At 55.2% G+C, this 24,796-nt stretch overlaps 1 protein-coding gene and 1 non-coding gene across 5 annotated transcripts; both read right to left on the reverse strand.

Moving 5' to 3' along the window:
• SHF (Src homology 2 domain containing F) lies at positions 1-24,790 on the reverse strand. Of its 4 annotated transcripts, XM_046899328.1 has the most exons (8): positions 20,587-24,790; positions 17,605-20,455; positions 12,508-12,637; positions 11,383-11,601; positions 9,869-10,006; positions 7,315-7,486; positions 6,943-7,062; positions 1-4,077 (listed from the first exon to the last, which is right to left on the reverse strand). In XM_046899328.1, exons 2-8 carry the CDS (start codon positions 17,911-17,913, stop codon positions 3,891-3,893), a joined length of 1,275 nt encoding a protein of 424 aa, XP_046755284.1. In that variant the 5' UTR covers positions 17,914-20,455; positions 20,587-24,790; the 3' UTR covers positions 1-3,890. The 4 variants fall into 4 exon arrangements, with proteins under 4 accessions (XP_046755284.1, XP_015134585.1, XP_015134587.1 ...); XM_015279099.4 differs by lacking the exons at positions 17,605-20,455; positions 20,587-24,790 and adding an exon at positions 16,100-16,717; XM_015279101.4 differs by lacking the exons at positions 9,869-10,006; positions 17,605-20,455; positions 20,587-24,790 and adding an exon at positions 16,100-16,717.
• MIR1670 (microRNA 1670) lies at positions 5,405-5,464 on the reverse strand. The gene has a single exon (NR_035163.1). It is a non-coding gene; the product is annotated as a microRNA 1670 (primary transcript).
• Positions 24,791-24,796: the final 6 nt, after the last annotated feature.

Raw genomic sequence — 24,796 nt, forward strand, 5'->3', positions numbered from 1 at the left:
TACATTCCGTCAGTTTAATTTAATGATTTTCTCTCGTAAGTAACTTCTCAGACAAGATTATGCAGCACATTTAGGCTGGTTGGAGAAACAGGAACCAGTTTCCAATGGTGGGAGTGGTGGGTATGGTTACAGTGGAGGAACCAGCTAGTCAAGTAAACGATGGTTTGTATTAACAAGGGTGTCTCTGAGCTAAGAGGTATTTCTAGGACTTTTTCTCCACCCCTAGTATTGGAGTGACCCCATGAATACCAACAGCAAACGGTTCAGGGATGAGAGCGAGGCTGAGTTTTCAAGAGGGACAGAGCTGCATCAGTAGCAAGGCACTGGGAAGATCTCACCCAAAAGATCTGCCCAAGCATGCTGCTTTAGAGACAGCCCTCCAAAACAGTGCAAAGGAAAGAACTCATCACAAGTGTAGATTGAAAATTAGGTGGAAGTATACGAGCACAGATGTTTTGGGACACTTTTCAAAGAGGGCACCAGGAGCAAGTAACTGCTTTGAGATGATGCTAGGGAAATACACCAAAGGAACTGAGCAAGGGTGGTCTCTGGGTCAGGAGCTGAAGCTGCCCCTCGCATCAAACACGTTGGTCTCCACGAGATTTGAAAGGAGGTATTCAGCCACACCATGTGTGTGCCATGTGTGCACAACACATGTGCTACACTGCACATTTTGCTGGTAGCCTGCAGGGGTTGGGAACAAATTTCTCCACTTTGCTATAAACTTTGGCAGCTGAGGTTTTGTTTGATCCTTCTCCTGCAGCACTGGAGATTGCTGTGGCTGGAGACAGGACACAGAGCACTGTTCTCAGAAACATCCAAGCAACTCAGGCGTCACTAGGCTTAGGTTTAACAGGACTTCTGCAGGCCAGAGGGGCAGTGAGGGGGCATCGATGATGGACAACTGCCTACATGAGTTTTACCCAAACCCCCAAGGATCAACTATTGGTGTTCAGGAGCCCTGAGGGCTCATGCTGGGAAGGGTGATGAAGCCCACATCAGGCCTGACCCTAACCAAAGCACTTCTTTCCTAGCAGGCAAGGGACACTGCAGATGCTAACCAAGTTTCAGCAAACATCCCCATTTCCAAGGAAGGCAGGCTCAAATTCAGCCCTGAATCAGCCCTTCACCCCTCTGGGATGCCTTCCTCCTGCAACGCTGTGTCTTTTGGCCAGCAAAGTCCTGCGCAGGAGTGAGCACAGACCCAAGCTGGCCCACAACCAGGCAGAGCAGCGTGGACTCCAGGGCCATGCAGCTCCAACCTGACCTCTGTGCAAGAGCACGCTCCCAGAAGCACTAATCCAATTACAAAACAAACTTCTTTCCTTCATTATCACGGCCTGCAGCATGCTAAAGCAGTTTAGCAATTATGGAGGGCTTAGCAAGGAACTAGAGATCAGGCAATGAATGGCAGAGCTGTTTCACTGACAGGGAGGAGGAACAGAGAACAGAGGCAGCTGGGGGTTGTGGGGGATTGCTGGGACAACAAGTGGGCTGGGAATTGCTACAAAGAAAGGTCTCATGACCACCTTCATGCCCTCAGTGGGGTTAATCTCAAAGCCACATCGGGCTGCTTGAGTCTTTGTCCATCCTGGAGCTGAGCTCACTCATGAATGGGGATCCCCTGTCACACGTCTGCCCTTCTATAATTTCCCAGCAACACTCATTTCACTCCCAGGAGAGCAAACACAGCAGCAAAGTACCGTTCGAAGAGAGATTCAATCCATCTACATTTTCTTGGAAGCCCTTGAGGATCACAAGGAGAGGATGCAACAGTACTCCAGACCCAGAGTCATACTCAGAGCAGTATACTTTCTGCAGGAATTCCTAAACATGACCCCAGATGAGCAGGACCTGCATGGATCTGCTTGATTTGAGAAGCTCAGGTCCAACCCCTGACTGGGCTGGCTTAGGGAAGCTGAGCATCATTCCATCCTAAGCATCTCCTTCCAGCCCAACAGGCCAAACAATGCAGGCAATATCCCCCAACACAATCCGGCTTTTGAAGCAAGAGCCAAAAATCCCCAAATGAGCAAATGAGGGGAGTGCCAGGAGCTACATGCCAACGAGTGTCCATTGAACACCAGCCTAGTCACAACTTGTCCCTATTTTTAAACCAGATCCAGTTGCTCTCTGTTTGGCAGGGACACCTAATATGCAGCCAGGCTGCATAGGTGGGATTTCACTGTCCGGACACAAGCTCACTGGTACAAGCAGCTGCCAGCCACTTTGCTCTTTGCCCACCATTTCTCAAAGGAGAAAAACCCAGAACATGTGGTGAGGCTCTCCTGTGCTTTTCTTCCCTGGCTGCAAGGATTCAAGTGGCCTCTGCTTTCCTTGCCAGTCACTAGGAAGGCAGTAGCAAGACAAAGCAAGAGCCTGTTAAAGCCTTTTCAATGCAGAAAGGGCATCTAAGAGCATCTCTGCAGATGCATTCCAACACTTCCAACCCTTTTTGCATGCTCTGGTACTCGCAGAAACAGTACCGGGAGAAAAGCCCTCCAGCCAGAGTTGCTCCATCCCCACTGGACAAGGTGCCTCCCTGGGCTGCGGAGAGGCAGCCAGGGCTGCCAGCAGCCAAACACTGCTGTAAGGAGACACGGAGTGCCCGAGACGAGCTCAAACTGCAGCCTTTTAAGGAGTGGTGGAGGGTGAAGATCGGGGAACAAAGTACCACGGCTTCTGCAGGCTTCATGCAGCACGCAGCCTGTGCACAACGGCCCCCACAGCAGCCCGATGCCATGATGGGCCACTGAGACAGCAATTCCTCAGCAATGGACTGAGTGTAGAAAATCTCAAGAGCCTGAACAAAGTCCTCATGGTCCACGGACCATCTCCACTGTCCCTGCAAAGCAGCAGTATCAGCTTTGTCCTGGGAGCATGTAACTTCAGACATAGGAAGAGGAGAAACAATCTGCCCCAGAGACAAGGTGTCCAGAAGACAAAGAACAGGGCTAGAGCCACTACACATCCAGGGGAAGAGGACAAACCTGCGAAATTCAGGGATTTTGCCTAAGGTTTACAAGAGGTGAAGCAAAACAAGGCAAGGAGGCTCAAGAGCATCCCCCTCAGCCAGGCATAACAGGCAAACTCTGTTACTGCTGCCCACAAAGGATCTCAAAGACACACTCAGGACATGAAAGCTGTCTTTTGTCCCATGTCACTGATGACTGCGCTGAACCACTCAGGTCTCTGTATGTGAGAGTGAAAAAGAAAAAAATTTGCTTAATAAAATCCCCTCCCTGCTGTTTAGCAGGGTTTTGCCGTGCCAGCCCCCCACCCAGCTTTTGGGGGTGAGGGCACAGAGTCCCTGCAGAGCAGGTGACCGTGCATCCATTGCTTTATTAGGCAGTGGTGCTGCATGTGCGGCTCTGACTGGTTACTATGTACATTTGGCAAATGAAGGCGAGGAGCACCAAGCACCCACACGGGTGGGAGCCCCAGCAGCCTACCCCTCTGTACCTCACTGTGACAGTACCGGCCTCCTCGCCACCAGGCCCAGGGGTGTCCTCTCTGTCACACAGGACGTGGGCAGAGCCAGGTGCCCTCGGGAGACATCCAGGGATGCTTCCTCCCCCGTTTCCTGAACCTTGCTCCCCCCATGTCCTCTCTGGGGCCCCAGTTCCAGTCCTTGCTTCCCAAGGGGGTGAGGGCAGCAAATGGCTGCTCCTGCTCAGCTCCTTCTCCCTGTCGCCATCCCAGCAGGCACACTGGCACACAGGAATCCCAGGAGAGAGCATGACAAGGGGTCTAGCTGCCAAAGTCCCCAACAGCACTGTCCGTGCCCAGCTCGCTGCTCCGGTGCCCGTCCACTACAGCAGCGTTCGGCCCTGCAGACGGGCCACCTTCAGGTCCACACAGCCTCAACCTTGGCTCGTACGTGGTGACAGCTATAGGGTGCGGATAGCCACCGGATAAAGCAAGGACATGTGCTCAGCCCCCTTGATGGGCAGCTTGCGGCTGGCGTAGTGATGAATGATCTCTGGCACGCTGTCAAAGGGCGGGCTGTGCTGACCCAGCACGTACTTGTTCTCCTGGGTCCGGGATAGTTTCATGTGCATGAAGCCCTGGCTGCTCCTGCAAGGAAACACAGAGGCAGGGTTAGAGGAGATAGCGGGCCCCGGACCCCCACCCTGCAGCCATGGCCCTTCTCATATCGTCTTCCAGTCCTAAAGCTCCCAGCTCAGTGGGGATGAAGCCCCTTTTACATCCACTCCAGCTCACACAGCAGCCACGCCGGGAGAAGTCAGGCTGATGCATCCCCAGCCTTGCTGCAGCAAAGCAGGATTTTCTCCTCTAGGCTGGGACCAGCTACACGCAGGCTCGTGCCCCCCTCCTTGCACCACCACTGCAGGCCCCATAAAACCCACTCAGCATAGCAAGGCCATTTCCCGGCACAGCACAGGCACTGAGCCACACGCGGCTGCGCAGGCAGATACTGCCACGAGCACTGATTCCAAGTGACGGGCTAATGGCCCTGTTGCTATTAATTTGCGTCTCTGAGGAGAGCCACAGCCTGTCTGCAGCGTCTGGAATGCACATTACGGCAAAATATTGATGACTTAAAAGCAGACAGGACCTCATCAGCAATGCTGAGCCGTATCCAGCGCTGTGCAGGCCGGTCCCATCCCCCCGGCTGGAGATGGTGCCTGTAATGGACAGAGCGGCTGCATTAGCAGAATGGGTTTGCAATCCATTTAGGAGCTGAGAAGCAGGGAGCCAACCCTGCTGGGAAAGGGCTATCTGGGAGCACACACAGGGCTCCAGTGCAGGATTAGTGCTGGATCCAGAGCAGGAGGAGAGCTGCCACACAAGGTCCATAGAAAGGTGGGTTTTGCCCCATTTGCTCCCTGAGTTTATGTTGCAAGCTCAGGGATGTGACTGAGACTGGAAATGCTCAAGGGAGCACACTGAAAACCCAGCAAACACAGCCAGCAGCTGCTGTGACCTCAGCACCATGCAACAGCCACCTACAGCCCCCAGCCTCCATACCACAGCCTCAGCTGCCCCCAGGAAGGAACGAGCCATGGGTGACTCATCCTCTGAGCAGTTAATGCAGCACAATCTTGCCCACAGCACTCCGAGGGGCAGCACAGTTAAGAGTGGTCACGGCAGAGTTAAACCTCCCAGCCACCTGGCTGCTGCTCTCTTTTGTGCACACTTTCCTTTAAGGCAGCACAAAATGACTCTTTCAGACCATCTCCTCAGCCACTCCTCCTTCCTCAAGAAAAAGAGTTCAAAAAAAAAAAAAAAAGATAGATGCAGGCAAGCAGCTTAGAGCTATATAAAAAGCATCCCAAGGGATCTTCCTTGAAAAGGCTCTATAGAGAAAGGCAACAGAGTAAAAATCACATTCCTGAGGCTGTGCGCTCTCCGCAGACCTTGGACACTGCCTGAGAGCTCTTGGATGGGACGCAGCCTCCTGTGGGCAGAAGCACACCACTGTGAGGCTACGTCCCACCCACGTGCACCATTTGAGAAAGGGACTTGGTCATTCTCGCCACAAGGCTCAGGGAAAAAAAAAATCCAAACAGATGACTGAATTGTAGGGAAGCAATGAAAATGGGGAAATATGCAGTATCAGAGCTTTCCAGCTGACCTGGGGAGTAGCTACGCTGGAGAAGGAGGGAGTCCCACCAACTCCGACGCCACCCCTCAGACACTCGTAATGGCTCACTGGTGGCTGAGAGGACATCCCACGGCCTCCAACACGACTCACCAATCAGCAGAAGCTGTTGCTTCAGAAAAGCTCACGCCCCAAGGCAAGGAAATATTACTGAGAAAACTCAAGCATCAGTAAAAACTCTGACAAAGAAATGAAAGTGAGCTATTGCAAGAGGTTTGCTGTCTGATCTAAAGGCTACAAGCACAGAAGGAAGACAGATTTTTTTTTTTTCTTTCAGCTAAACATCTGCCCCACTTTGGTGTTGAAGGCAGCAATAAAATGAAAAAAAAAAAAAAAGAGATAGAGCAATCTAATTCACAACTGTGGCACTGGGAAATAAATGGGGGAGGCTGAATTTGCCAGGGAGCAATGCAGGTACAGAGACCACTGGGAAAATATTGGGTATATTGAGAAAAGGGTAGGGACACCTGGGCTGCTGTCAGGCAGGGATGACTGAAGTGCTCAATACTTTTTTTTTCCTATGCGCCAGGAAGAGAGCTAATGTACTGGTCCTGGAGAAGGACAAGGAAGTATTTGCTAATCCATCATAATCTTCAGGACAGAAACAGCTTTGTTTTTGTGGGCTCAGGCTGCCCCAAGTCTCCCCAAGGAGCTGGGAAAGGAGCTCTGCGCACGTACCTCAATGCTTCATGCAGCTTTGGCTCTCAGAGAAGGTGGAAAATTTGGGGAAGGTACAAAGATCCCCCCCAGACCCAAGCAGAAACCCAGCCATGCTGTGGGAGTGAGGCTTCCCTGCTGAGAAATCAAAGCAGCGCAACGCCCTCTCTAACATGCAGCTGAGGAACGGCTTCAGCAGTTAAGAGGGCTGGGGAAGAAGGGATGGGTACATTTCCATAAATAACAGGATTGTACAGACTTCATTTTCTCAGGAAATTCAGCTACAAAAAGGGGCAGTAATAAGCCAAAGCTGGAAGCTGTAATCACACACATTCAAATAAGTAATAGGGCACATCATTTTATCCGTCTGAGGGATTGTGAGCACTGCCAAGGGGAAAGCAGCGTGCCTCTAGCTCTGCAAGTCTTCCCAAGAGATGCTTCTGCCAGACACCAAACCAAATGTCAAAATCCTGTGCCATCCCACAAAGAAACACAGATCTCGTATTCCAGTGCCCTGCTGTTGTCTCTGAGCAGCCCTGTGGAGCGCGGCGTTCCAAGCCCCCAAAGCACTGGGGGTACACGCACGACATCACCTCCTCTGCAAAGACAGCGCAGCACGACCCCAGCTGCAGTCCCCCAAGTTGCACAGACTCACTCACTTCAAGGAGAGGGAGAAGTCGTTCTTGCTGGTCTCGCTGTTGCGCACCAAGTAGCTGGCCTCCTTGCAGAGCCTCAGCAGCGTCTCTGCGTCTGTCCGGCTGATGGCCCCATGGTACCAGCTGTGGGGAGGAGAGGGACTTGGCTACATGCATGCTCTAAGCAGCACAGAGCCTCGCAGCAGCAGCAATGCCAATCTCCATGCTGGGTGTAAGGGGTGCAGGTGGCAGAGGGCACCAGGGCACAGGAGGAAACTAAGGAGGGCAGCGGGGACAAGTAGCAGGTGGCAGAAACACGGTGCCGGGGAAGAAAGTGAGGGCAAGAAGATAGCAATGGGCATACAGAAGAGCTGCCTGGAGCAGATGGGAACTCACCACTGGCTCTCCAAGGGCAGCGCAGGGTCAATCCTCTCCCCAAGGAAGGGACCAGGCTCCACGCTCAGTGTCTTGGTGCTCTTGAGGCTGCTGGTACCATGTCTGAGGGCAGTCCTGGCCTTCTCCTCCCTGCAGGGCGAGGTGCGGCCATAGCCCAGCCCCTCTGATGGCCCTGCAAGACAGATGGACATCACAGTGGTGGCAGGGACAGGCTGACGGACTGCGAACAAACCCATCTGTACCCACGTGGAAGGAGGCTGCAGAGACAGCCAGAGACATGCTGCATCGCACTGGGTCCCCTCTCACTGCCCCATCCCCATGCTCTAAGCGAGAACAGCACAGGGCAGCTCCCTGCAGCATCCACCCCCAGGACTCAGTGCAGACTGGGGTTCTCACCAAGCCCCAGCCCCTGGAAGTATTTTCCAGGGAGGTTTCATAAGCTCAGAGAGCTTACGTGCGTTACAAATGCAACGAGATCCAGTGGTTGCAGCAAACAATTAGGCATCTCCATCAAGAGATTTAGTACTGAGAGGCTCTCCAATCTTGAAAAGAAGAGTGAGGAAGATGGAGCTGAAGGGAGAAGCAGGAGAGGGATTAACCGAGACGTGCCCTGGGGACCCAGCCTCCCACTGAATGTTATTTCCGTGCAAGATGATTTCAGCATTAATAATATTGTTTCTCCCTCCTCTAGAGAGTTCATTATTGCTCCCCTGCCAAGCGAGCCCCCTCACACAAATTACTTATCGATCGGTAGAGCTGCTGGCGGCTGCCACTGCAGAGCACAACTGCCCCAAGGGCGGGTGTGCCAGACCTGGCCCTCAGGATGAGCAGCTTCTCTGTTCCCTGGGACAGTTTTTTCAGCCCTCTGCAAACACCACAGTTCAGATTCTCCCAGGAGGAGATGGGGGACGAGGTGCTCAAGCCATGCCTCTGCAGAGGTTCAGCTTTTACACAGGCTCGCCCTTGCCTGAAACAGCCAGGCTTCAATTTCAACTCATCACCTTAAAAAACTGGGACAATCATTAAAAAGTCAGACAATCAGAAGGCTGAAGCATTTGCTAGCAGCACAAAGTCATCATATTAGAGGCTCAGAAGAAATACACAGCGTCTGTCAGAGAGCAGCAGAGGCATGCACATGATTAAACAGGATATTAAAAACAAGCCCCCAGGATGGAGAAGACATCCTTCAAGAAGTTCAAGTCACCCCCAGACAGGGACAGTAGAAAATAACACAAAACTCCGTCGAGATAAACTTAACACAACAAAGCGAGTCAAAATGAAAATGAGCGTTTGTGTTGCTAAAGCCAGGAAAAATGACAAACTGATGTCTTCGGAGCGACCGCAGGGATAACAAACGACAGAGGAAGGAGGAGGCTGTGCAGCAAACAAATTAATTCTGCGTGACACCTGCATTCGCTGTACAAAGAGAAGCAGGAAGTTTTCCATTAGGCTCTTCTCTTTCTGGGATGAGCTCAGCTTTTGGCCTCACCAGGAGGGCACGTGGGCAGCCACGCTGCTGCGGGGTGTCCCTGCGAAGCAACATGGGCCATCACACGTAACCTTGTGAGGAGCCACCGGGGTCTGTATGAAGCTCTGCAGGGATTGGGTAATTGCAGATAAGGAAGTCAGATGTCCACAGCTGGCACGTTGCGGCACCCATCAGGAACAGCGTTAGTGATGCACGGTGGGCACAGCATGCTGCAAAGTCATGTCTCACAGATCGGTCTCACGTGAGCAAGGCCAGCCCAGCCCGGACAGCCTGGGTGGGCTCTGACAGAAGCCCTTTAGACAATGCTCTTGTAAAAAAACCTTACTACAGAGCAAGGTCCTTAAAAAATTAATAATGGGTCAAAAGAGAAGCTGCAGTCATTGGCTTCTGTAAGTGAAACGGCCAACAGAGCTCAAGAATTTAGCGGGGGCTCTGCCTCCCAGCATGCACAAAAAGGGCTCTGCAGCAAGGCAAACCTGAGGTGAAAAAGCATGCCAGGGAGATGGAGCTCTTCAGGATAGTGAAAGTGAGAGCTGGGAATCCAGAGGGATCTCCTGTCACTGAACAGCAAGGCAGGGAAACAGCAGATGAAACAGAGCGGTGTTAAATGACAAAGTGATGCACTTGAGAAAAAAATAAACCCAAATTTCAGTGGTGGGATCTGAATTAGCTGGTGCCACGCCCATAAGGGACCTGCGTATAAAGAGTCACAAGAAAACATCAACTAAATGCTCAAAAAGAAAAGGTAAAAGCAGCTATCAAATGCTGGGAATTTGGAGGCAAAGAGGAGGGAACAAAACAGCTGATAATAACTGCCACTGAAAAATCCCCTGGTGCAGCTCGACCACCGCAGGCACAAAGGCATCGTGTAACTGGAGACGTGGAAGAGGCAAGGACAAACATCTTTGTGTCCTGCCCAGGACAGGCAAGCCAAGGGGGAAGAGGAGGAAGAGAAGGGGGGGGATGGGGGAGAAGGGGACCTGCAGTGCGTGGCACAGAGCTGGCAGCGTCCCAGCAGGCATCAGCTGCAGCCCCCCCGGATCCCTGCTGTCATGCGACACCCACCGTTGGCGTCTTCGTAGCTCTGCGGGCCATGCTGCGGGGGGACAGAGGCACTGGCCTCGCCATCCGGGGGGGTTTCACCGCTGTTGAGCTGTCCCACCGGTGGCGGCCACGGCAGGTCTTTAATGACCTTGATTTCAACTGGATACGAGGAGGGGTGAGGGAGGGGTAGGAAGAGAGAGAAAGAGAAAGAGAGAAAGAGAAGGCTTAGAAAAAAAAACATCAGCAACACTAGACCTTCTGAGAAGAACAGCAGCTGTAGGGGTAAAGACTGAATTCCCAGGAACCCTGTGCTGGTCAAGGGGACCCACAGCCACCACCAGCAGAGATGGGGCTAAGGGAGGTGACAGGAGGAAGGGGGTGGAAGGGGGAAGGGTGCTGGGTGCCCAGACAGGCATCCAGAACCAGCAGAGCTCCTGGTGACAGCCAGGTTCCTGGAGGACAAGCAGTCTACGACGAAGTGGCTGCAGGCAGTCTGCAGCAGCAGGGAAGGGGGTACAGACCCAGCTTGCAGTGGATTAGCTTAGTGCCAGTACCACTGTGTCTCAGCAGGGGGACCAGCAGGGAGATTCCTGCATCTCAGGATGCTCTGAGATCCTATGCGCATGCCATGGCACCGCAACTGGCTTTGCCATGCATAAATTCCCTCCAGACTCAGAACCAACCTGGAGCATCCTGGGCAGCATCTGTGCATGAGCCAGATGCGTGAATGCACCTCCTCCCCCAGGGGAAATGAGCAAATCCCCCACAGACACCTCAGCACAAACCCAGCCCAATTGAATCTTCAGCTCAGGATGCTGCAGACATCAGCCCCACAGCCAGCCGTGTCAGGACCGAAATCCCAGTCACCCACAGGAACAATCACAGGTCACATTCATCCAAAAGGAACCACTCCCAAGCCCCATCTCCATGCCTCTCCACTGCCATCACAGGCTCATGTCTTGTGCACACCAGCAGCAGCACGGATGCACACTGCTGCAATTCAAATGCATCCCAGATAAGAGCGTGGCAATTAGCCAGTGCTGGCAGTGGAGCCAGCACTAATGCACAGCATGGATTTCCTCATTAACAAACACAAACACAATCGATCCTGCAGCATGGATAAATAGGTCAGAGGGATGGACGTTCGTCTGGCCAAAGCCCGCCAGGGACAGCCCAGCCCTCATTCCTGGGCAAGGAGATCCCAAGGAAGGAGAGCTCTTCCTGAGCTGGGGATGGAGCCCTAGCCCTGTAACTTCGGGTGGGAGACAGGAGTCAGCTGGCACCAGAGATGCTGATCAGTCAGGCAGTTGGAGATGGCACTGGACAAACTGCCAAGGCAACTCCATCTCCAGCCCACCCAGCCTGGCTGCCACAAGCCCTGCTGAAGAGAAACAGCCACAGTGCAAGTGAAACATCACTCCCTGAGACACAGAAATGCAGAGGCTGATACCGCCATCCCAGCTTCCCCACTGCAAAATGCTACACAGCACCAGTAGGCGTTTCTCAAAATTCCAGCTGCCTCCATCCCAGCTCACCTGCAAAGGCTTTGGAGATCCTCTCCTTCTTCCACTCCCAGGGCTGGTCATACTCCTCTGGAGGCCGCTCATCATCCTCGGGCAACCGAGATTCCCTAGGCCTCGGGCAGGCAGGGCAGTCAGTGTCCACATCCAGCCCTCCAGAGACAGGCTCATAGGGAGTGTCATAGAGGTGAAGCGGCCGGGATGGAGCCTCCCGTAAGCCTTTCTGGCGGATCTCTAGCAGAAAATGGAACAGAATGTGAGCTTCTCGCTTGGCCACAGTCCCCAAAGCCAGATGAAAGAGCTTGGTTTCACTTCAGGGTGATGTAGGGTGCGGAGCATGAGTGATGGAGAGAGCCCCAAATCTCCAGCAAGTGCCTGTCACAAGAAGCTCAGCTGCTGGACAGCGGGGTCCTGAACAGTTCCCAGCATCAGGATACCTGCTCTCCCCACAGTGTGGTGTTTAACTAAATGCCCTTCCCTTGAGCAGAACAAAAATCTCTCCACAGACACAGGAAGATTCCTTGTTGATGCTGATTCTTCCAAGAAAGCAGCAATGTCCTCCAAAAGCTGCATGAGCTTTAGAGAAACCATTTGCTCCAGGAAAACCACAGGACAGGAAAGCAGAGCCAAAGCCTGGATCATGCAGCCCTGTGTGCACTGCAGCAGTCAGAGCAATGCCTCTGGGAGCACATGCTCTCACCTCGCCTGCTTTCAAGTCATAAACAAAACCATGGGAGACCCTGCTGCTGCAGCAGACAACGGCATGCTCTGCACCAGCCATAACCAAATTAAATAGCTTCCACATCCATCTTGCTCTATGCCAGATGCATCAAATGTCATGTCTCTTCTGGCTCAGCCTCACAGGCAGCACTGCAAGCAGAAATACTGAAGAGCCTTTAATACTCATGTAGCCTTTGCAAGTGCTCTGTCTGTGGCCAACCCATCACACACGTAAATCTGTGAAAATTTGGCTGCAAAGCAGCTGTGTTCCCCTGCAGCCATCCATCTGGGTTTGTTGGCCACCCCTGAGAGACCTGGTACCAGAACAGGCTGCAAGGAGCAGAGCAGTGGCCACTAAATTCACAGAGCAGCAGGGAATGGAAGAGCGCAGTGGCCCTTGCACAGTGCTTTCCACCTTACCAGCCATCATCTTCTGGGCTTCGTACGGTTCCATATACCCATCATTTTCTGCCACTTTCTCCACCCCTGCCTGGCTACCAGCCACCTGCGCAGCATCGAAGGGGTCTGCGTAGTCCTCCAGGACAGCCAGCTGGAAAAGGGAAGGACAGGAGAAAGGTTAGGCCATTCCCTGCCTTTCCAGGGGGATAGGGACCAGCTGAAGCCCTTTCAAATGCCACCACCTCACCACGAGGAGCACCCAGAGCAGCAGCTGGGATCTCAAGCCCCATGGGGACAGATGAGCCTCCAAGTCCTGGCAGCAGAAGCCCTGGGCTGCTGCCACTCCACCCGTCTCTTTTGTATATCCTTCTGGAGGAAGGCTCCAAGCGGGCTCTGCAACCCTGCAGAGCAGGTGCTGGCAGCCCACTGCTTTCCAGGCACCCGCACGAAGCTCTCAGCAGTGGAAACACTCCAGCCTTTGTCCCAGAAGCTGGGCCAGAGCCAAGCACAGCAGAAGGCAGCCCGGCCTCCTCCGTTAGCATCAGCCTGGCACCAGCAAAGCCACTGGCGCCCACACAGATGCCTCAGCAAGGTTGTTTGCAGAAGCAGGGCTCTCAGCTCGGCCGTGTTTTCTTAGGCAGCCTGAGTCCCAGTTCAGGGACGTTGGCAGGCACTGGTGAAACTGGGAGCTCACTGGTTATTTGTCAGGGCTCCTGCAGGCACATCTGTAGGCATCTCTTAGCAAAAGGACTACGAGCAGCCTGTAGCTTCCTCTCTTCCCTCTCAGGCCCCTGCAGCATCCCCATGCATCCCAAGTGATGCAGGAGGGGACCCGCAAGCAACCAAGAGTTGGCAGGAAACAGGACCAGGAGCCTCCTGCGTATGATTTCACGGGGAAAACACAACAGGCTCAAGGTTTGTCCTCACCGGTGCACTCTGTCACCCCCACCACAGCCAGTGACAGAACTGGGCTGCTCTCCGATTAATGGGTTTAAAACAAAACACCTCTTTCCTCCTTCCTGTGAAAAGTGACAATAGCCTGGAGCAACAAAACACCGCAGGAAAAGGGGACAGGAACTGGAGCTGTAAACACCCCCACAGCTCTTCAGTGCCTTGTCCACCACCCATCTCCCTCCAGGGCTGACCGGGCAGCTCCCGCTCACTCAGGGGCAGCTCTCCCACAAGCAGTAGAGCATCACCCCCAGAGCAAACCCCAGCAGTCATCAGGGAACATGCAGCTGCTCGGCTGCCCGCAGTCCCTGGTAGGTTCTGTGCCACCAGAGGCACCATGCCCAGCACTCCCTCACCCCCTGCAATGAGCTCTCTGGCTCCACAACGGCAGCAGGGTCAGGAAGGGGTTGCCTGCTTGTTCTTCTGCCAAACCCGCCTGCATTATAGCCTGCCACAAACCCCATTTCCTAGATGTGTTTTACTAGATAGCCTGACACCTGGCTTGCTGCTGGCACTGCTCCCGGAGCCTCCCTCTCCCACCCCATCAATGCAGAGCAGACTCAGACGAGACGGGACACCAGCACAGCACCTCAGATGCTCCTCCACATGCAGCACCTTCCACTGGAGCCACTCTGAGTTACAACTTCACCCAAGTTCACCCTCTCCTTTGGGTGCAACATTTCCCTGATTTTACCTCTGGGACCCTTTCCCCAAGGAGATCAACCCAGCTCAGCTTTTGGCAGGCACTAAAGCCAAACCCAAAAGTAAAACAAACGTTGGCCATAGGAGAAGGGCTTGGTTCCCTGCCCCGGGAGCCGGACGTGGTTGCACCCAGGGCACAGGAGGTGCGGGGAGCCCGGGGCGGACAGCACAGCATCTTGCAGGATGACTCAGTTTGGAGGCTCTGGCAGGAAGGACACACGCCCAGGAGCTTCCTGGCCAGCCGTTCCCACACACCACGGTGCTGACCCTGCGCTCCCAGCAGAAGCTTCGCATCAGGAGCCTCACATCTCAGGGCTGGCCCTAAGCATGTTGGCAAACCCGGAGCCACACATGCCCATGTGGTGGTCTCTTGCCCCCGTTGGGACGGCCCAAAGAGGAGATCCCACAGCGGACAAGGACAAGCAAGGTGTCACCTGGGTTCAGGTACAGTGGTGCCACGAGGGGGGGTCCCCCACTAAGGACAGGATGGATCTGTCCCACATGCATCGAAGGAAACCCTGGCAATGCTGTTCCTCGCGTGGCAGAAGACACATCTCAAAAGTCCATCCCTTGCTCAAGCTGTGTGGGACAGAGCACAGGGACCAAGCAGAGGGAGGAGGACATGTGCTGGTCCCCACCACCCCCAGAGCATTTTATAACGCAACGTGAGCTGCTGCAGAGCATGCCCTAAGCACGTCATTACAGGATGCCGCCCATCCCACGGAATGCACAAAGCTGTGACGATTCACCCGGTGCCATGTGCTCCAGAACACCCTGACACAGCCATCACAAGCGTGAGCAAGCTTCCAGCAACCATCCTCAGTCCTCCTGGGCCACTTCCACAAGGGACACAGCGAGCAACCCCACCGTGCTGCGGGCAGGGAACCCTCCCACTGCCCAGCCAGCAGATGGGAGGGGGCTGGAAAGGGTGCCTGAGCCCAGCAGAAGGGCTCCCTGTGGTGGATGCACCGCTGCTCCTCCAGGGAAATGGCTTTAGCTTTAACGGGCTTATGTCCAGTTCACCGAGCCCTTGGAGCACTACCTCCGTCCATCATAAGAACCCTAAAGAATGATCCCCCCTCATCAAGGGGGAGGATCTGAAGATAACCTCACCGCCGTCTGCCTGGGTGATGATGAAGGGCCTTCTTTGGACCCATGCTGTTACCTGGGCTTCCCCAGCCGCTTCTAAGCCCTCGGCTCTTCACTGCACTCCAATGGATACAGCCCAGTCCCTGGGCTGCAGCACCACACGTCCCCCTGCCATCAGGAGGAATAACGCTCCAGAGGCCCCAGCAAACCAAACCCCTGCTCTGCTGCAGGCAGCTCGTGGGATCACAGCTGAACGGGCCCCGCTGCAAACCTTCGAACAGCAATTATGCACTAAGAGCAACTTCCCGAGATCCACCGGCGACAAGTTGTTTGCCTGCATCCAGCATTCCCTGACCGGGTTTCGCTCGGCGCACATTGCTCCGGCGTGTCAGGTGACGCCAAGCCCAAGCCTGCCACTGCTGTATCAACAACTCCCTCCTTTCCTTCACCAGGCCGATCTGCAAGGAGTTCGCCCGGCAGGCCCCATCTTGCAGCACCGCCGGGTGCCCGCGAGCCCTCCTGCCCGAATTTGCGCGGTCCCCTGTCGGACTCTCGCCCGCTGCCACGGGTGCGTCGCTGGCACCGTCTCTGTGCCGCCGGCCCGGTGACCGCTCTCGCCTCCTCTCCATCCCCAGCTCGGAGGCGGCAGACAAAGAGGCACGGCCGCTTTCCGACAAAGCAGCTGGCACGGGCCGGGCAGGCCCCGGCAGGCTCACCGCGCTGCGGGGAAGGAGGCCCGGGGAAGGCGGCCCGGCCCTGGGGAGACGTCCCGAGCTCCGCGGGTCAACTCCGAGGAGATCCCAGCGCTGGGAGGCGCGGGGAACCCGTCGGAGACGCGCCGGCAGCCCTCGGGTCCCGCCGCGGCACTCACCTCCTGCGGTGGCTCGTCGGGCGGCTCGGGGCCGGCGGGGGGCGAGCCGGGGGCGGCGGGGGGCGGCGCGGGGCCGGCGGGGGACTTCTCGGCCGCCTCCACCTTGATGAGCCGGTGCTTGGGCGAGACGTAGCGTGGCCCGTCGGGGGCGGCGGGAGGCGGCGCCCCGCTGTAGGGGTCCTCGAAGTCGCGCTCTTTCTGCAGGCGGTACGCGGCCACGATGTCGGGCTGGGCCGAGGCCAGCGGCTCGGCGGCGCCTCCCGGCGGCGGGGGCGGCTGCGGCGGCCCGGCGCGGTAGTCGGGTTTGGGCGGCGCGGGCGGCGCGGGCTTGGCGCTGCGGAAGCCGAGGTGCTCGCGGAGCCAGCGGGCCATGGTACCCACGCACTGCGGCGCCCCGCCGCCCGCCCCGGCCCCGGCCCCGGCCCCGGCCCCGCCGCCGCGCTCCGAGCCGGCTGCCGCTCCGTTCAGTAGCATCGGCGCCGGCGGACTGAGCGCGACGGCGGAGACCGGGCCGGGGGGGGGGGGGGGAGCGGGGGAGGCGGCCGAGGGAGGCGGCCAGTGCCACCTGCCGGAGCCGCGGCGCCGGCTGCTCCGAGCGGCGCTCCGAGCCGCGCGCACGACTCCCCCCCCCTCCGCTCCCCGAGCCCGGCTCCCACCGCGCCCCGCCCGCTTCCCCCGGGTCCGCCCCGCTCCCCTGGCGCCCGGCCCGCCCTCCGCGGGGCCCGCCCCGCCGCCACCCGGCCCGCCTTGGCGCCGCGGGCTCCCCCCGGGGGTGGCTGCTTCTTCCCGGTTTGCCCCCTCTCTCCTCGGCGCGGGAGGGAGAGCCGCCGGGAAGGCGGCAAGCGAGAAGTGGGAGCAGATTGAATGTACGGGAAGGCTGCGCCGAGTGGTGCCCGCTCTCTGGGGAGGCTGTTTGGAAAGCAGTAGCACACACTGCTTGCTTCTACCCGAGAAAACCCGCCAGATCCCCAACCAGACAGCACCAAGCGATCAAGATTAGGAAATTCAGAGCGTAGGGAATTCAGGATACTAAAGACTTCAGGAGGAGAAAAGCTGCCTGCCACGCACAGGTTGAGCACAAGGCAGCATTTGAGGTCGGGCAGCCGCTAATCATCTCCATCCTGGCAGATGGAGATGATGAAATAGTTATTAAAATGCAGAAAAGACAGAGGTTCTCAATCTGTCTGTGCGGCAGTGGGAAGGAAGCAGGATGCAGGGCTGGTGGCACATGAGTGGCAGCGCTTCCACTGCCTGTCAGTAGCCAAGGAGGATGTTCAGCAACATCTGCTACCAGTGGCTCTCGTTCAGCCCTCAGGCTGGCAAAGCACACGCTCTGCGTCCTCTGGGAGGTGGCCAAGGAGGGACCAGCTTGCGGCAGCAGCTTTTTTAAAAACACCGCCATGCTGGGGGAATGGCAGTGGCTGTTCCTTCCCATCCCGCACTGCTGCATCCCTCCTTGGTGAGGCAGCCACAGGGACATCGCAGAGGAACATCCCAGGACCCACCTGAGCCTTCAGCTTTGAGCAGTGTTGGCTTCCCCTTCTTAAGGGATGAGCCCAGAGCAGCTCAACAGCGGCACGGTGTGCAGGATGAGGAGGGCAGAGCTGTGTGGGAGCCCCTCGGGAGACGCCTCTGTGCTGGGAGAGATCTGAAGGGCGCTCTGAGCTCTGCACCCCACATGGCTCAGCACACTCGTATTTTTTCTGCAGTCTTGACAAGACACAGGCAACATCTCTCCATTCTTGGCGGTGTGTTTCAGGCTCTAAGAAGCAGCTACAGATTTCTGCATTCGCGCTGCCAAAGCTGAGCTCCATCTGCGTCTCTCGCTGTATCTAGTGTTGCTCCAGTGCCCAAAGTGTTTATATCCATCGTCTCTGATGCACACTGGGACCCAGGGTTGATGCCTGCACCACAGCAATCGGCCAGGGTGCCACATACGTGGCCTCAATGCCACTCCATCTGTGAGGCCACGTGGCCAGGCCCTGTGACAGATGGCTGTCACGTAGCGTTGCTTGTGCAGGACTTGGCAAGGGGCACAGAGCTGACAGATGGGAGAGGACCAGGAGCACGCGTGTGTGCCAGACTCAACATTTTGTCTGCTCCCTCATGCAGCCACGGCAAGCAGCCCCTGGCAGGATGCTGCCCTGGGCTCCAGGGAAGATGGCAGTGGAGCCATCATTTGCAGCCTTTGGCCGGAAGGTGAGCACTCCATGGCCGTGCAGAAGTGATGTTTGGCTCACGGGGTACTAAAAGAGGTGAGATGGGAGGTCATCTTATAGAGGCCTTGGTAGGAACTCTGTTCCCACCCTTCATCTCTTGCCGTCTGCCTCTATCTCAAGAGGATCCAGGAGCTCTTCCCAGTTGCCTTTGGGCCGGGGCTCGCAGCACAGCCCTTTCTCTCACCATTTCCTGTGTAAATGCTTCCCAAGCAGGTTGGAACATGCACCAGGAAGAGAAAGCCAGGTAAAGCCTTCTGGGCCCCCGCCAGCCCTGTGCATGCCCTCAGCCCTCATCCGCCCTCCTGGCTGATGGGAGGAGCTGCTTCAGCTGGTCTGAGCGCTCCTTAGGCTCATCTGCAACTGGGGATGGGAGCCCTGTTTTGCTTACCAGGCCAAAAAGAGGACATGGGACCTTGTCTGGGGTCTGGAAGGGCCCAGGCTGCACAGTCCCCATGGTTCTCTTGGTGCCCTTCCAGTTTAAGTGGCTGAAGCCCAATATCCTGCAGGTTCCACAGGCAGCAGAGGCCTGGGTTTGGTGCCCAATTCATGACTGTGGGTTTTTGATGACTCAGAGGGGAACATCTCTGCCCCTGCGTGCTCTGAAGGAGGCATAAGAAGAAGATTCAGCCGCAGGGGATGTGGGGCCTTGATTTAGCATTTGACACTTGCCACCATCATCACTTGAGTCAGGCACTGAGACCAGCACCTCCCTGGATTTCAGGGGTGCATGCGGTCCTGTGAACCTTCAGTAGGTTCTTCCACAGCTTTGAATAAAAGCTCACAAATATCTGTATTACCTCCAGCTCCTTCTGTCCTTGGAGCCACCCTACACAAGCAGAGATGACCGTATATTTGCCAGCCATGCAGAGCTTCCCCTGAGCTCTGGGTACAGCAGGGGACATGAGGACTGGGAGGGGGAAACTGCGACACCAAAAGTGCTTCCAAGGAGGCAGCCAGGGAGCCACAGACTGATAAGTGACACATCTGTTCTCTGCAAATGAACAAAAACTGGCATAAGGAGCAGGAAACTGGCATCGTTAGGGGACAGATGGGTAAATATGACATACTGGGGAAGAGTCAGCACAGCTCTTTTAAAGGAGGTTTCTTTCTTCCAAAGCTAGTGGCTTTCATGGAAAAAGCAGCAGGCGCCTGAGAGAGATCCAGCTGAGAGGTCACCTGCATTTCCACGAGCTGATCCTTTGACGATAGATCAGTGGAGAAGTGACACAATCTGCTAATAATACTGAATTATTCTGGGTACTGCAGATGAGTGCTAAGAATGGCAGGAGGACTTTTGAGAGCCTGAGCAGCTTGGCAAGAAAGCAAGATGAAAGCCAGTGTCAGCGAAGTGACACACGTAGGGAAACCAAGCCTGACCTCAGTGTCTAAAGTGATGTGCTCTGAGGCCAGGAGCTCTGACAGCTGTGAAAACGTCCCCTCAGCACTCAGTGGAGGCCAAAACTGCAAAACTTCTCAGCAAAACTGATTTGGGAAGGGTTAGGAAAAGGTAGAGAATGCGTCAGAGGCATCACTGTTCTCTGGGTCAGACCCACCTCCCCTTGTGTGGTCCTGGTCCTCCCCTTCCAAGAGTACAGCAAAACAGGAAAATGTGCAGACAAGGGCAACAGGATGACCCAAGGTTCTGCATGTGGAGTGTGTGATGGATTGAGGCTCTTTGGCATAGAAAAGAGAAAAACAGGGGCACAGGGCAGAGACCTGCACAGCTCAGGGCAGTGGGGAGAGAGTGGAAGATGAGGGGTAAGCATGAGGAGACACCCTCCTTCCATGGGCTGCTGCAAATGCTGCATGGTTTAGGAACAAAATCAGACAAATCTACAGAAAGAAATCTTTCAGTCCTGCAAGTCTTTGTATTTAGACCAAGATATTTGTTGGTGGAAGGCAGCAGACAACATGGGCCCACGCCACATCCCGTATCCAGTCGGACGCGTTGCTCCTCCAAAGCAGCGTAACGCAGACATCTCTGCATCTACACTCACATAAGCGATGCAGACTTGGGTTTTCTAAGTGCATTCAGGCCACTCAGATGCTGTCTGTCCAGGCATGCAGGATATGCCCAAAGCATGCACATTTAGTAAGTGGAGCAAATCTGTGCAGACATTTTTTGCAGCTCCCCAACCTTTCTGTCAAAATAAATCATTAATCGGTTGATAATATCATTAAAACGATGCTAACTGACCAAAAGAAGTGTCAACAACTCATTGACAGACATCTGCCAATGAGGCACATTGCTCTCACCCCACCACACACCTTCACTGCCTCCGCTTGCAGCACAGACAGCCCATCCACGGCTGTGAGCTTCACAGCTGTGCTCTGGTGTGCCCCGTTATTTCATTAACACTGGATGAGGTGTGGAGAGCCGTGGGGAAATTTCATTTCTGCAGATCTGGGTGCTGCATCCCGGAAACTGGCCAGCAAGAGAGCTAGGTGAGAAAGGCAAGAGAAAGATTGCATCAGGAACGATGGACATCGTGCAAAACATTTCTCTCATCAACAGGTGTGGGTCTGAGGGAAATTTCTGAACATCCTCTATGTAAACTCGTTGATGTTGTTGTTTTCCTGTAAAATCATCATGCAGGGGCTCAAGCCCCTGAGAGCTGCAGCCGCATTCGCTGCCAGTGGGGTTGGAAAGCCAAACCATGGGAGCATGCTGCAGCTGCTTTTGGTATTTCCCCAGGAAAACCAGGCTTGTGACAGGAAAACCTCTTGGCAGATGCCAGCTCAGTGGCAACAACCATCATGCAGCTCTCACAGCTTCACCGAGCCATCCGCCCTCACACTGCCAGCCAGACTGACACTAACGTGCTCTGAGTCCTGCCTGGCACAAATTTGGGCCCTTCAGCGCTGGGTTCTCAGGGTGGCAGGGAGGGCAGGGAGGAACAGCTGCATCTGCAGAACTAGTTCTGCAAAGGCACAGCAGTCTCCAAGTGGAATGGGCTGCCCAAATTCCTCTCCTGAATGAACAAAGGAAGCTGGGACCAGCTGGGAGAGTGTGGATCTGAACCTGATAGCAAGTGGTAAAGTGGAATTGATCGAAGCTGCCTGCACTCATCGATCCGAGGCAGGGCAAACTAAGGAGGTAGAGCATTTGCAGCTCAGTCAGCACGATATGCCGGGCAGAGGATGGTGCTCGGGAGCTGCCAAGGGACCCAAGCACCCCAGAAAGTTATTAATAGGGGGTTGATTGCTGCAGTGGCTGCACTCATAGTGCTGAGACCATCCACACACTGATGCTCTCTGGCTTTATATTGTGTAGGGGCTGTGCACTACCTCTGGCATCCTCCTTGTATCTCTTAAAGGGGACATCATCAGCCATCAGAGATGGGCATGGTGCACAAGGGCAAAACAGGGACCATCCCCCCATGCAGGTGATTTTGCCACCAGTCCAGCCCCATGTTTCCAAAAGGCAGAAAATGAAGGTGAACTCGGAGGAGAATGCGAGTGGCAGGGAGGTGAGTGCAGGACAGGCTGCACGGCAGCAGGTAGCTGCCTGTTTTCTGCCTTCTCAGCACCACAGAGAGGGGTGAAGAGGTGGCTGTGTGCAGGCTGTACATCCCTGCTGCAGGAGGAGGCTCCTGCTTGCGATGCAAACAAAGGCAGAGCTAGAGCTCGGGCTGGCAGCTGGAACCAAGCAGACAGACATGTGGCAGCATTTATACAGTGCTGGGGCGCAGCTCGCTCTCCCCTGGGGTACTTTCACTGCATCCCATCTCCAGCTGGATGTTGGACCCACCAGGAAACAGCTCAGTGTGCTTTGTGTTCCCTGCAGGTCAGAAGTGACAGCTTTATGGGATCTCTGCTCCATGTGTTTCGGGTATCATTTCCCTTTATCTCTGGAGGTTAGAGCCAGGCAAGGAGATCTCAGAACAGAAAAAAAAACCACAAAATCCACCTGTTATAACCTGTACATTTGCCCTAAGTAGTGCTGGCAGACGGGGAAAAGAACCAGAAGAATATCTTATGCCCTGCTGTGGGCTCATAAAGCCTCTCGAGAGTGTCACAGCTGAAAATTCGTGTCAAGAAAAGCTTGAGTGCTTATCTTTCAGTCCCTGGCATGCGGCACAGAACAGCTGAGGTTGGAAGAGACCTCTAGGGAACATTATGTCCAACCCCTTGCATGAGCAGGACTCCTAGAGCACTGCCCAGGTCCATGCCCAGATGGATTTTAACAGCCAGAAGAAGAGTCCTGATCATGTCAAACATGTAACTTTTGTCTGAAACAAATCTAAATGATACAGACAAGAATCTCCAAGAGCAATCAGATCTAACATGCAGATATTATCAACGGTAGGGAACAAAAGCCTCGATCTCATGAAGTAGAAGAGGATGGGGAGAAGGAGGGAAGGGCCAGAGCCCTGTTAGGTTGCTTGTACCATCCCACACAGCTCAGATGTGCTTTCCTTCGTCCCAGATCCCACCTTAACTTTTTCCTCTAAAATCAACCCAGACCTTTCTCCTTGCTCCTGCATCCTGCCCAGCAGTGACCATCGGTATGGTAACATGGGATATAGGACTAGGTGGTAGAAGTCAGTGGAGATACTCTGATTTCCTCAGGAAAGAAGGTGAGCTGACAGCAGCAGAGCAAATTTCAAGCTGCATTTATGGCCTCCGAGTATGACGGTGCTGGCCTGTGTGAGTGTACAGTTTTGTATCACCTGTAAAAGCCAGAGTGCCTGCTTGCAGCCATGAGCATCCATCCTGCCCTTGTAGATACCAGCACCTTTCCCAGGGACGTTTTAGGAACCCAAGACAGCACCAGGACCGAAAGAGGCAGCAGTGGGGATGGCTCTGCCTCCTTGAGGTGGAGAAGTGAGGCTGGGGGCTGCTCCATTGAGGGAACAGCTGGAGAGGCTGCTCAAGGGGCTGAGCAGCTAAGACAGCAGCACAGTGATGAATTGCTCCTGTCTCTGTGCCAGCTGCAAGATTTATGTATGTGCCATGAAGTGGCAACGTCTGGGCTCAGCTGCACTCTCTGCCTTGCTGCCCCAGCAGGCACTTCTACAATCCCATTGAACAACCTACAGGCTAGGAGGAAAGCCACCAGGGGACACAGAGGGTGGGAAGAGCAGAGGAGCTCAGCATCCTGCCTAGGTGCTGAGCAGAGCCCAACGGGATCAAACCACTCAGAAGATGAACAGTGCCCTGATACCATGCGTCCCTTCTCCCCCACACATCCTTGCAGGTCCAAACTACCAGAAACACCTTGTGGGCAAAATCATGCAGGAAAAGGCTGCTGGGGTCCTGAAAACCTGGTGTGATTTCAATTAGGAATAATCACATCCAAATCCCACTGGGGAAGGCAGTCCATTGGTAGGAAGCAGTGCTGGGACAGGGCCAGCAATGCCGGCGACGGATAACAGCAGCTCCAAGCCTCCTCTTTACACACCAGCCAGGCCCTCAGAACTTTTATCTCTGCATCCACTTGCCACCTCTCTGCTCCCTTCCATGTTAGGCCAGTTCCTCTTTATCACCACAGTGTTTATCTCCACGGGTCCTGCTCCAGCAGCTGAGGTCATTGCTATTCTGATGGCTAAGCATCCAAAGCATGAGCCCCATCGTGCCTACCTAAAGAGAAACCAGCTCCATGTGCACTCCATGTGCAGTGTCCGGCACAGAGCCAGGTAAACACCATGCTGGGCTAAGAACTGGGATCAAGGCTATGGCAGTCACTTAGCTCAGCCTGAGAATCACAGAATTGTAAAACGGCTTAGGTTAGAAGCGACGTTACAAGTCATCCAGTTCCAACCCCATCTGCCCTGAACAGGATTGCCACTCTTCAGATCGGGCTGCCCAGGGCTCCGTGGGACACCCACAGCTCTTTGGGCAACCTGTTCTGGTGCCTCACCGCCCTCTGAGTAAAAAATTTCTTCTTAATGTCTAACCTAAATTTCCCCTCTCTTAGCCTAAAGCCATGTCCTATTACTACCAGACCATACACAGAGTCGCTCTCCCTCCTGTTTGTAAGCTCCCCTCAAGTCCTGGAAGGCCGCAATGAGGTCTCCCCACAGCCTTCTCTTCTCCAGGCTGAACACCCCCAGCTCCTCAGCCCGTCTCCATAGCAGAGGTGTGCAGCCCTGGGAGCATCTCCATGCCCTCCTCTGGCCCCGCTCCAGCAGCTCCGCACCCTTCCTGTGCTGGGACCCCACTCTGGGATACCCCCAAAGAGCGCTTTATCTGTCAGGCCCAGCGCTGCCAGGGTCGGTGTCCTGCAGAGCATCTCCCGGAGCACAGATTGCCACAGACACCGAGGGCCCGGGGCAAGTCGGCAGCCAAGGGGCCGAGGGAAGGAAGAGATGGATGCAGGCGAAAGGAGGTCAGGAAATGCCCATCGCACCTTCCTCCGCACCTCCGAGCTCCTTGGGGCTGGGTGCAGCCGAGGTGAGGAGCGGAAGCGGCAGCGGGATACAGAGGCGGAGAGCTGCTGGCCCGGCAGGGTCAGGCCGGGTCCCGCGGCAGAGCC

The sequence above is a fragment of the Gallus gallus genome, chromosome 10 (genome assembly GCF_016699485.2).
Source record: "Gallus gallus isolate bGalGal1 chromosome 10, bGalGal1.mat.broiler.GRCg7b, whole genome shotgun sequence".
NCBI lineage: Eukaryota > Metazoa > Chordata > Aves > Galliformes > Phasianidae > Gallus > Gallus gallus.